We start from the raw sequence: 12,487 nt of genomic DNA on the forward strand, positions 1-12,487 counted from the left end.
TCCAGACTAGGTAGCAAAATTGTTGGTCAAGCTAGGTGGACTTCCCTAATGACAAATCTGATAACCTTGCTGTTTGGTCATGTTTTGTGGGCCTCGGTAAAATTACTAAAAGGGAAAGCAAAGTTGCTAGGTCAAGCTCAGTGGGCGTTGGCAAAAGGGGCAAACCAGATGACTTTGGAGGCCGTAATCTAACCAGTTTTATAGGCACAATCTTTGTAAGTCCAGGTCCAGGGGACAAACCAAAGAACAAAACTATCCCGTCAAGTTCCAAGGACTCGATATAACACAACCCCTAACACGCTTGCTATACAACCACTTGCAGTTGTGGATGCAAGCCTTGTCAGTACAACACCACCCAATGGCATGCGAGTGCCTAGCTACTTGTCTTATCAATGGATATCTATCTCTTTTATCAATGTTCGTGATGCCTATCCTTTCAACATGGCACCTATACAAATTTATCTGCATGGTGTAAGTACTTGTTCTTCATGATTACTCTGTGTATGTCATCAACTCCAAGCTCTATGAGTCAATTTCATGTGATTAATATGTATTAATACCTTATATCATCAAGCAATAATATATAACATCAAGATGGTAGTACAATAATAAAAACTTGAAATTAAAAAATTTATTTTTACTATGGTCTCAGGTTCTGAGTCCTGTGATTGCTCATATAATTGCTACTGGAGACTTACATAATCGTTAACTTTAGGGCCCGTGAAATTAGTCGAGGTATATACAAGCTAACCCGGATATCCACGTTAAACTAAAAATAAAAAATAATAATACATAACATTCAAAAAGAAAAATGGAAACACACCACAATGAAAATTTCACCAAGTAATTATTTTATTGTACTCAAGCACGAGGGCTAATTGTTTAATTAAAAGCCTGGAAGGAGCCTAATTTTTGGCTCTTGCGGTGACATAGTTAAAGGTGATATTATGAGTGTTATAGATAGTTAGACAAGCACTTAATTATCCCTATAAGGCGATATATGGATTCTTTAGAATTAGGTTGTTTGGTAATGAAAATATTTAGCAATCCATTAAACAGGAAAAAATCAAAACAAGCTGGTTGCTAAATTAAGCAGAAAGTGTAGGACAAGATGTGCTGGCGTTCACATGCTTGCTTCATACAAATTCATCATCTACTTTTAATTAGTTTGCTACTGCATATTTTCTCCAAAAAGTAGTGATAAATTTGTAAAAGCTTCAAGAAGCTCTTAACGTACACTATATATTAATTAATTTGTACGTAATACAAAATTATGGGAGGAAAATAAACTCGAATAGCATCATGACATGAATATTTAATTTTAACGCATGCAAAATATATATATAAGACATTTTGTTTGGAAAATAAATCAATATTATAATTTTCTTCATTATCACATAACATATAACAGTTTTATCAAAAAGAGAAATGGAGACATGAGTGCTCTAGAACAAACAAAGCAAAAACTTCCCTTTACCTGTAATGGAACGCACCATCGAAATCACCGGATTCTTATTGGATTTTCTTGAAAAAGTGACAGAGACATATCTTCATCTGTGGCAAAGCCACACAGCTTCGCTGGAACAAATAATTCATTCGAGATTTTACCAATACCAGTGATGTTTCAAATCAGACTCATAGAATCTATATGTTCTTTCTGCTTGTCCTTTTTTTCCTCCAGGGTTATACATCAATAAGAATTTTAAGGAACAAACCCCAACCCACTCTAATTAATGCCTGTCTTGTGTAAATTCGCAGAAGTTATGATTTATCATGTTATGTCATGAAAGCTAGCTAGACATATGATCATACACCTTCGAAGCAACCGCAGTACAGCTTGCTGTCATGTTTGATTTGCACAAAAATATGCAAGAATTTTTTTCCTTATTGATTTAAAATTAATGCGCTCTTCATTACATGAAAATTTTTGTTCTTGCATAACTATGTATAGCTTACGTAAGTCATTATCATAACATGTAAGGATGTTTTAAAGAGGACAAAAACTGAATCTGTCAAAAAGAATATTAATCATATCAGTTGGACATATTCTGTATCTCACAAGCTATTTAACCTGCAATTTACACTGGGTCAAATATTTTTTTTCAATAAAAAAAATAAATGTATATGTTTTTCCAACATGTTTTTGGATATAAAAATATTTTCAGTATTAAATTAAAATATACTTATACACGTATCTAATTAATTAAATTAATATTTGATAAATAGATAAGGAAGACTAATATTTGACCTCATAATATAAGCTATGTATTAATAACTTTGTTTTTTAAATTAAATGTTTTATTTAATTAAATTATTATTCGTGCCAATAAAAAGGTTAAAAAAGTCGTTAATAAAAGAGAATTGAATAAAACTATAAAGCTTAACTTTAAAATAACTCAATATTGAATGATAAAACTGGAAAAAAAAATTTAAAACCAATCTAATATTAAAGAATAAAATTAAAAAAATAAATATTAATTTATAAAAACTAAGACAACCTGGGCGAATCTTCTAAACTTGGGTTAGTCTCTAAAACTCCAACTCGTGAAATCTTATACCTGAACTCAACTAAGAAGATAAGTTACAAACCAATTTAATGTTGAAGGATGAAACCAAAAAAATAATAATTCAGAAAACTGTCAGAGTGAAGAAAATAACAATTAAAAGAACAAAAATCCAATTTTTCAGAAAAAAAATACCCGAGGATGAGACTGTAAAAAAATTTAATTTTAAAAATTATCTCAAACAAAAAAAAAACCAATCAAATGAATGGAGACCAAATTTGAAACATGAAAAAACTAAAGAGGGATAAAATTAAAAAAGAAAACTAATTTTATAAATTATTTCAAATAAAACAATAATAGGGATCAAATATTAAAGGATTAAAACTAAAGGGCTACTTTGAGATTTTGAAGGGGCAAACGCATATATCGATGAGGATATAAAGAAGAAAGAGAAAAAAGAAAAGGCCTCCAGCACCAAACTGGACAGCCTTTGGCCACACACGTCACCTTATCATGGAGGCGACGCCAATACGATTCAATCGCAACCACAAAGGGCGGTGTTTGACCAACAGACAGTCCCGCACGCATCAATAACTGTTTTTAAATAAGATTTGTATATATTAAATTACACAATATCTCCTAAACCAACATGATGATAACAAAAAAAAAAGATTGAGAGCAATTATAAAAATACCTCTAAGTGTAAGCTATAGATAATCTTCTAATAGCATGGAAATCATTTGATTGTTCATTAAAAATAATAAAAAAAAGAAGATGGAAAATCTCATGAATGTAAGCTTTAAAAAACTTCAAATCTAAGGGTACAAGTTTCATTTCACTGTGTATTATAAAAACAAAAGGACATAATTGCTCCTTTTAGTTTTAGAATGATAAATGGATCATTGTGAAATTACTAAATTACCCCCAAAAACATGTTTTTTTGTTGTTTTTTAGAGGGAAAAATAGTTATTTCATTTTAAAGTTTAAAAAACCCACCCATTTTCTCAAATTTTTTTACTTTAGTTCCCATGACTTTCAATCTCATCATCTCCTAACAAATTATCCTAAATCCACCTATAAATTGGTTTTATAAACAATTTGTCCACAGTATTTTATGAGGGCTTTCATAGTATATTTTTTCCGGTGAATCTCCTACACCATTTAATATTTCTTGTAATAATGTAAGACATTAAAACCATGATTTTTTTAAAAAAAAAATTAATGCAGTAAGCACAAAAACATTTTATAAACTAGTATAATTGAAGAAATATTTTAGAATATAACATAGTTTATAGTTTAGTTGGTTGCGCTATTGGAATTAGCATATCTAAGCTGCTACAAGAAGTACAATTCAATTAGTTGTACAACTCCTAATAATGCAGTCAATTGATATTTAAAAAAAAAATTAAAGGATTGCGCTACCCGTAGCACAACTCTTAAAAATATCAATTTTTTTTTCTCTTTTTGCATAGATGAGTTACTATTAGCAACTAAACTTAATTTGAAAGACTTCTCTCCTTGTTAGATTTGAACTTAATCCAACATTCAAATATAAAATTATAAATATTTTCATCGAACAAGATATATAGAATAACTAGATTTTTTTTTTAGTTTAGACCTGTATAGTTAGTGCTGCTAGCCTATTAATATGGTTCGAAGACAATAAATTCATATGATCAAAACTGAAAATCTTAAAACTTGCACCGCTTTTACTACAAGATTTAATAGTTTTATCGATGAAATTTTTTTATCGGTATAAGATACATATTCTGTTGATAATTAATTTACTAACAAAATCACCGATGAAAATGCCTCGTTGATGAATCTTTCATTGGTAATTTTTTGTCCGTCGGTAAATTCGTTAGTAATAAAAAATATTATTACCGACGAATTTACTGACGGAACAGACGCATAAAAAAAATTACCCGCTTCATTCATAAAAAAATTATCTCTTGTGAAATAAGAGGATTAAGGCTATTTATTGGGGCGCGTTAGCGACAGAATTATCGCTAGATAATTAAATATTAATATTTTTAATTATTTCATCGGTAATTCCGTCTGTAATATTTAATTTAAAGTTTCAATTTCATAAAACGTTTTCAGAAACCGCCAACAATCATTGATAATTTTTCAATCCATCAGTGATTTCGTCGGTAATATTTAAATGAAAATTTTAAATTAATTGAATTTTTTTAGAAAACCGCCAAATAACACCGATGACTTTTCAATCTGTTGGTGATTTTGTCCGTAAATAACAACAATTAACAGTGCAATTTGAAAATGAACAGTTCTGGAGCTCTATGGAAAATACCGACGGAAAATTCCGTCGGTGATTCCCTTTATAATTGACATGATGAACAGTGTTTACAGTTTACAAACGAATTTATCGACGGAATAAATTCTGTCGGTAATTTTATTAGTAAAAAATGACACGACATCATTGTTTTTGTTTTATTTTAATTTTTTTTTCATTGTAATTCCCTTGATATATATCAAGGAAATATTATCGTTGGTAAAATCTTTCAAAAATTTACCGACAAAAATATTCCCTCAATATTTCAATTTGTATTTATTGATTTTTTTGGTAGTGTCCTAATGCAACCTTAAATGATTTTTAATTTCAAAGGTCATATTATCGGGAGTAGTGTAATTATTTTGGGATTTTAAAAGGAAAAAATCCCACATGTCATTATTTTAGGGGAATGATCATCTGGCTAAATTGGTAAGTTAGCAATCAGTACAGTAAGAGCGTGTTTGGCAGTGTGGTTGCCGGTGCTTTTCAAATAACTTTTCGTGCCAAAATGCATGCCAACGATGTTTTTTTATTTTTTAAAAATTATTTTTGACATCAGCACATCAAAACGATCCAAAACATACAAATCATATTAAATTTTAGCAAAAAAAAAAAAAAAAATACCCAAACGGTGTCTAAGTGTCGTATTTTATTCTAACATGTTATATACTGTTCCACACGCATCTTCCTCTTCGGCAATCACTACTGAGGTGGGACAATTTTGGGCACAGCAAAAATGATGCATGCATGGAGTCATCACATTTTATGGGAAATTAATAAGCCGAGGCCATTAATTCTTGTGGGGGAGGAGGTCTACTTTGTCTTTAGCTGCGGCCATACATGGTGCAACGAACCAAGTCCATCATCTCACATGTATCGTGTATACGTGAAAGAGGATGGGAATGAAAGGTAGCCATCAATCACTAAACTCAATGTCAAGAAACCTTGTTAATTAAAACCAATTAGGCATCCGATTTTGTCTTAATTGGCATTCCATGAGCACAAATTAGACAAAAGACCGGCCGGCTAAGGCAACTTTCTTAACCTATGCTCTGCCTAGGTAGTTATAAGAAATCACATTAATCACTAGTTAGAGAAAATGAGTGATGAGGATTTATTCGGAACATGACAAAATAGCTTATATAACCTACATGTCAATCCAAATTAGCTTGTATAATTATCTAATATAAATTATATTTTATATTTTATTTAATAAATTGAGTGTTTAGATTGAATTAGCTATTTGATATGGTATCAGAATTTTAATGATCAAGCAGTTACGAGTTCAAATCTTATTATCTTTTTATTTAATAAAAAATGAAGAATAAAAAAATTTTACCTAAAATTTTTTTTTATAAAATAATATAAATTATATTCTGAATTTTATTTAATAACTTAAATTTTTAAATTAAAAATTTAACATTATCCTTCGTGGTGGTAGATTCACTAATGTTAGGTACACATGAGGCATAATATAGAGAATATAATTACCTCTGGCAATACTGTTCTCATTTTTAGTGACTCAAGCTTCATTTATGTGTAATTTTTGGCTTTATACTATGTGGATAATTATTGAACAAGAACCTTTGCCTACTATATATATATATATATATATATATCTATATGGGGTTCAGGTAGCAGATAAACTAGCTCCCAACTCCTCCCCCCCAACACCCCCCCCCCCCCCTTCCCTCTCCAAATACCAACATATTTAGAACACTGAAGTTAGCTAAATATGGATTCGCAAAACATATATAGACCTCAAATTTCCTGAAAAGCTTTGCATCCACAAGTAGATAAAACCCTAGATCTTCAACCCCATCTACCAATATTCACCAGACGAGTGTCAAATGAACAACTTCAAAGGGCCTCCCTCTCTAGCATCCTCTCTCCTTTGAAGCTACCACACCTTCAATGTTAATTAAAATCAACAAAACCCTAATACTTCATCTTCCTTATTGAATCTCCCTTTTTGTTAGTCTATCACAGGCATGAAAACTGAACTAAGAGGAAACACTACCTCCATTTCTCTTCAAAACCCTAGTCTCTTCAACACCCCTCAAAGCTCTCTCTCGGGTGCACTTAAAGGGTGTCTTGGTAGCCTTGATGGAGCCTGTATAGAAAAGCTTCTACTTCATTGCGCTAGTGCCCTAGAGCACAATGATGGGACTTTGGTTCAACAAGTGATGTGGGTGCTTAACAATGTTGCTTCTTTGGTTGGTGACCCTAACCAAAGGCTCACTTCTTGGTTTCTCAGGGCCCTTGTCTCTAGGGCATCCAAGGTTTGTCCCACCGCGATGGATTTTGATGGTAGCAGTACAATTCGGAGGAGGCAAATGTCGGTGACCGAGCTTGCCGTGTACGTTGATCTAATCCCTTGGCACAGGTTTGGATTTTGTGCATCAAACAGTGCCATTTTTAAGGCAATTGAAGGTTACTCTAAAGTTCATATCTTAGATTTTAGCATCACTCATTGTATGCAGTGGCCTACTCTTATAGATGCTTTGGCTAAAAGGCCTGAAGGGCCTCCTTCACTTAGGATCACAGTTCCCTCTTGTAGGCCACCAGTCCCTCCTTTTCTTAATGTATCAAGTGAAGAAGTAGGTCTCCGTTTGAGCAATTTCGCTAAGTTTAGGGATGTTCCTTTTGAATTCAATGTGATTGATGACCCATCTTATTTAGCTTCAACTGAAATTATGCCCAAAGAATCTTCTCATGACTTTCATTTTGAGTCACTATTGAATCACTTGACTCCTTCAGTGCTTAATCTTAGAGATGATGAGGCCTTGGTGATAAATTGCCAAAACTGGTTAAGATATTTGTCTAATATTGAGCAAAAGGGAAGTAGTGTCCAATATTCTTCCTTAAGAGATGCTTTCCTTCGTACAGTAAAAGCTTTCAATCCTTGTATTGTAATTGTTGTCGACGAAGATTCTGATTTAAGTGCACCAAGTCTCTCATCTAGGATTACTACTTGCTTCAATTATCTATGGATACCATTCGATGCTTTGGAAACTTTCTTGCCTAAAGATAGTAGCCAAAGGATTGACTATGAGTCCGATATTGGTCACAAAATCGAGAATATTATCAGTTTTGAAGGGCTTCAGAGGATAGAGAGGTTAGAACCCGGGATTAAAGTATCAGAAAGGATGAAGAATGCAGGATTTTTGAGCGTTCCATTATGTGAAGACACAATTGGTGAAGTTAGATCCTTGCTAGAAGAGCATGCTAGTGGTTGGGGCATGAAAAGAGAAGACGATCACATGTTAATGCTCACATGGAAGGGTCACAACTCAGTTTTTGCCACAGCTTGGGTCCCAATTGATTTGCAGGATTAATTGGGTCTGGACTTGATGATAAATGACAAAGAAATTTGACATACGTGGCTAGATAATTTCGGGCAAGATTGTGGTGGGGCTGATTTTTCTTTTCCCTTCATTTAAGATGGTCTAGATGAAGATGCAATGACAAAATAAAATTGCCTCTCTCTTTGCCAAGAGTCTGCAAAGGGGCACAGGCAATTAAGTAGGGTATCAGCAGTGTTATGAGAATGACCTAATACTTACCTGTGTATTTGCTCTCTAGGTATGAGCACATGGAAGGCAAAGAGAGAAATGTACGTAGTCTTTGTATGAGACAAATTCCTCCACCACCTTGTTCCCCCGTCCTTTTGTTTCAGGAAGTTGAAAGTAACTTGCTAGTACCTAGCGACGCCCTTTCTTAATCAACATTGCTGTTATTTTTCCTTAATAAATGATATCTGATTTACAGCAGGTTTTTACATATGAATTTCTATACCAGGTTACAATGAAACTGCTGACCATGTCTCATTCTGGTTAAATATCTCTTGTATGAAAATCTTCAGTTTTGCATGGTGCACAATCATGGTTGAAAGGTAGATCTATTAGTGGAATCATAAGATTAACTCAAATAATGTTGCTTGACTGGACATATATGCTCCAAATATATTCAACCTGCCATAATTAGTACTTAACTAGGATCATTGGGTTTGATATCATTATTTTATTGCATATTATTAGCTAGTATTTAATTCACTGTTTCGATATAGAAAAAACAAAAATAATAAGAAAAGATGAAAATTCATCTCCATGTATTTTTTTTTATTTTGAAAATATATAAATTCATTTCAAAATTATCTTAGAGAATTTATTTTATATTTTAATTTCTTGTCTTTCCAACCAAATATATTTTTATTATTTTTATATTTGTTTGACAGCTATAAAACACTAACTAAATACAATCTCTGTCTTTGTGAGATGAGACGCAATCAAAATGTATGTATAGTTTTTCTAAATATTGACATTATAGATACCTCACAGAGTACTTGATTTTAATTTTCCAGCATTTTCCAGCTTGAGATTTTCTTGCGTGTTACAGCTAATATAAAATCCAGTAGCTCCAGTTTGCAAAGCTTCGTGAAAGAATTCACATGAAAACAAAGGGAATGGCTCAAATATCAACGAAAAGGACCACATTGGATGATCAGTCACCTTCATGCCCCAGAAGCACAGCTATTTGGATGTGGCAACACAAGATGTGAAATATGAGACTTGAGTCCCCATCTGAAAAAACATGTTGAGTCTCCACTCACTACTCTAGTCAGTTCATTGAATGGCATAAAGCACAGAAGAAACAGGAGAAAAATTGGACTCTTTGAGAGAGAGAGAGAGAGAACGAGGGCTAAACTTTATTTTAATTTGTCATATAGATTCATCAATGTTCTATTTCTCTCCTCATAGTTTAAGATTTTACAATTTATCTCTACGGTTTTTAATAACTTATAAGAAGATTAACATTTTTTTTTAACTTTCCCCTCATTTCGTCCCACTTAAACCCCCTACATGCTTTCTATATTATCTCACAAAAACCACTAAAGAATATAAAAGAACTCGACAATCAAATTTAAAACGTTGGATTTTAATGAACATATGAAAAATTAGAATTTTTTTTATAATATTGAAATTTTATTAAACTATAAAAATAAGAGTGGAATTAACACTAATTAACCAATAGAATTAAGCTACATTAAATAAATTTTACCATAAAATGAGAGAGGAGCGGTAAGTATATATATTCTCAGTTGTAAACTATCAAAACTACCTCCATAAATAAAAGCTATTCCACAAATTTACTTTTTAATGGATATGTTCCGATCGCAAAAGGGAGAAAAACTATTCAGCAGAGGTCTAATGTTTATAATTTGCTTTATTATGTACGTGTGTGTGTATGTTCCACTTGTAACCTCTCAAGAACAAAAAAACAAAAACAAAACAAAAAACAAAAAAGAAGAAGAAAAATTTCTTTCAAACTTTCTGAAAGAGAAGTTTCATGGCACTAATGGGCCACTGTTGGATCTGGATATATATAAAGGTTGTCTAACCTGTTAAGTCATTGAGTGCAGAATTTTCTTTCCCCTTCACGTGGAATTCTATGCTGTGCAGTGTGCACATTTATTTTGTTGCTAATTTGTGCCTATAATTGAATATTCTTTCTTTCTTTCTTTCTTTCTTTCTTTATCATAAGTACCACATGATTTGCCTACCATTTGGTGACATGCTAGATGAATTTAGAAGTTAAAGGAACAGATTGTTTGGTTAATTTCATTGACCACCTCCCACATGTATAATGAATGTATCGTCCCTTTATCACAAGGAAAACTGTGCCCGAAAAGGGCACTTACCCTACACATTTTGGCTAATCAATTGCTTCCTCGATAGGTTTGAGAAAACCATGTTCTCCCTTTTCCTTTTTTTGTTTTTTAGGTAAATTGGAGGGCCAAATCTTGGAAGAGGGATGGCAGGGTTTTGAGCCTGAAATGTAAACATGTAATGGAAGGATTACTTCTTAGTGGGCTTTTCTTCTGTTTTCAATTGCATAAATTATTGGAATACTTGGACGCTCATATAACATATTGTTAAATAATATTTATGTAATTTTATTTATTAAGGATAGAATAGTACTTTCAATTTAACATATATATATATATATTTTATTTGTATTTAGATGAAGCTTATGCACTCAAATAAACCGATTATTAAAAATTCTAGTTTTTTTTTGTGTGTTTGTTTTTAGTTATTTAAACACACATGACCATGACAAGGTTAGGTCACTTCAACTACCATTTCTAATTTACAAAAAAAAAAACCCATTTACAATCCCTTCCCTGATGTCGTTGGATTCATCTCGTCAAGATCTTTTCGATGGTACTAGTGATGTCGTCATTAGAGCTTCGATGTGCCTTTGAGATTTTTTTTCTTTTTTTTATGTATCTTCTCTCAACAATTTAATTTTTTTCAGACCATTTTATAATTTAAAAAGAGACGCATTTAACACATGCGACTTGAAAAATATTCTAATTTCCTAAATATTTTCTAAACTATGTGTAATTTCGTACTTATAGAAATGCCAGAATAATGCAATACTCATAAACACTTTAATGCTCTAAATTTAAATAAGAACTTTAATAATATAAGATTAAAGAACTTACATTCATAGAATAATCTTTGTTTTTATTACAACTATGCACTGGAATGCCTTTACAAAAAAATATAAATTGATATTTTTAGTGTTTTTTGGTAATGTAAATTACAAGCCTACAAAATTGCAAGCCTACTGATTATCGCCTACAAGTTACTTGTCTATTGATTATTACCTAATGGTTATTGCTTACTAGTAAACAAGTTTTGAAGTTCTTATAAACTTGATTGAACTATAGTGCAGTTGTTGTTGATTTTTTTTCATTGTCCTCTTTTTCTCTTTTCAACCTTTTTTAAATAGGGAAAACTATAAAAAACCATCTAGTAATTACCCATCTTATTCACTCTTCATGGTTTTAAGGGTGCATGACTTTAACTGCTCTTTTTCATTACTCCAAGTACCCTGTTAATTTTCTTTTGACAAATTTAGACCATATCTACTCTGTATCGTAATCTTCCTTTCATTCGATCCAATCTTTGTTTTTCCCTTATGTAATATTAGTTCAACTCATGACCAAATTCTATTTTATTTAATTGGCCCCAACTTCATTACATATTTATCAAGTTTGACCCATCATCAAGTCTATCTTTTTTATCTTTTAGCCTAACTATCTATTTATTAATTTTATTGTATAACAGTTCGCTTATAGTGTAGTTACTAAATAAGAATGTTTATGTTTAAATACTTTACATTGTGTTTGAATTGCGTAAATTCAAGTTAATTTATCTTTGAATTTGAATTGAAATTATATATGTTGAATTAATATTTTAAATTACACACACACATACAATACAAAACTTCAAAACGAAACACTAAAATGTATATTTCAATTAAGAAAATAAAATGCCTATCAGAATGGATTTGACAACCTTATACTAGACTGTGTTATTGTTAATTTTCTCGAAACATATAGACGCAACGAAAATGATAAATTTAAAATTTTTTAGGAGTCCCAATGATCTCGTTAGATAGATCTAGAGTTGTTTTAAAGTTTTATACAAAAATTACCTAGAGATCAGTTGTTGTTTTCAACTTTAATATTTGTTTCAAAGGACGAGTTATTGCAAACCACAAGTTGTTCGGTTGTCTGGCCTCTAACGATAATCCACATGAATCATCAATAAGAAATCTTTTAGACATCAGGGAAGGTCGCCAATGGACGGGCCACACAAGCTACTCAAAAGCAAGTGAG

General features: G+C 31.8%; 1 protein-coding gene across 1 annotated transcript; it reads left to right on the top strand.

The window, feature by feature from the left end:
• Positions 1-6,478: 6,478 nt before the first annotated feature.
• On the top strand, positions 6,479-8,580 carry LOC133670914 (scarecrow-like protein 32). Its single transcript, XM_062091517.1, has one exon. The coding sequence runs from the start codon at positions 6,789-6,791 to the stop codon at positions 8,133-8,135; it is 1,347 nt and encodes a 448-aa protein (XP_061947501.1). The 5' UTR covers positions 6,479-6,788; the 3' UTR covers positions 8,136-8,580.
• Positions 8,581-12,487: the final 3,907 nt, after the last annotated feature.

Source organism: Populus nigra, chromosome 13 (genome assembly GCF_951802175.1).
Source record: "Populus nigra chromosome 13, ddPopNigr1.1, whole genome shotgun sequence".
NCBI classification, from domain to species: domain Eukaryota; kingdom Viridiplantae; phylum Streptophyta; class Magnoliopsida; order Malpighiales; family Salicaceae; genus Populus; species Populus nigra.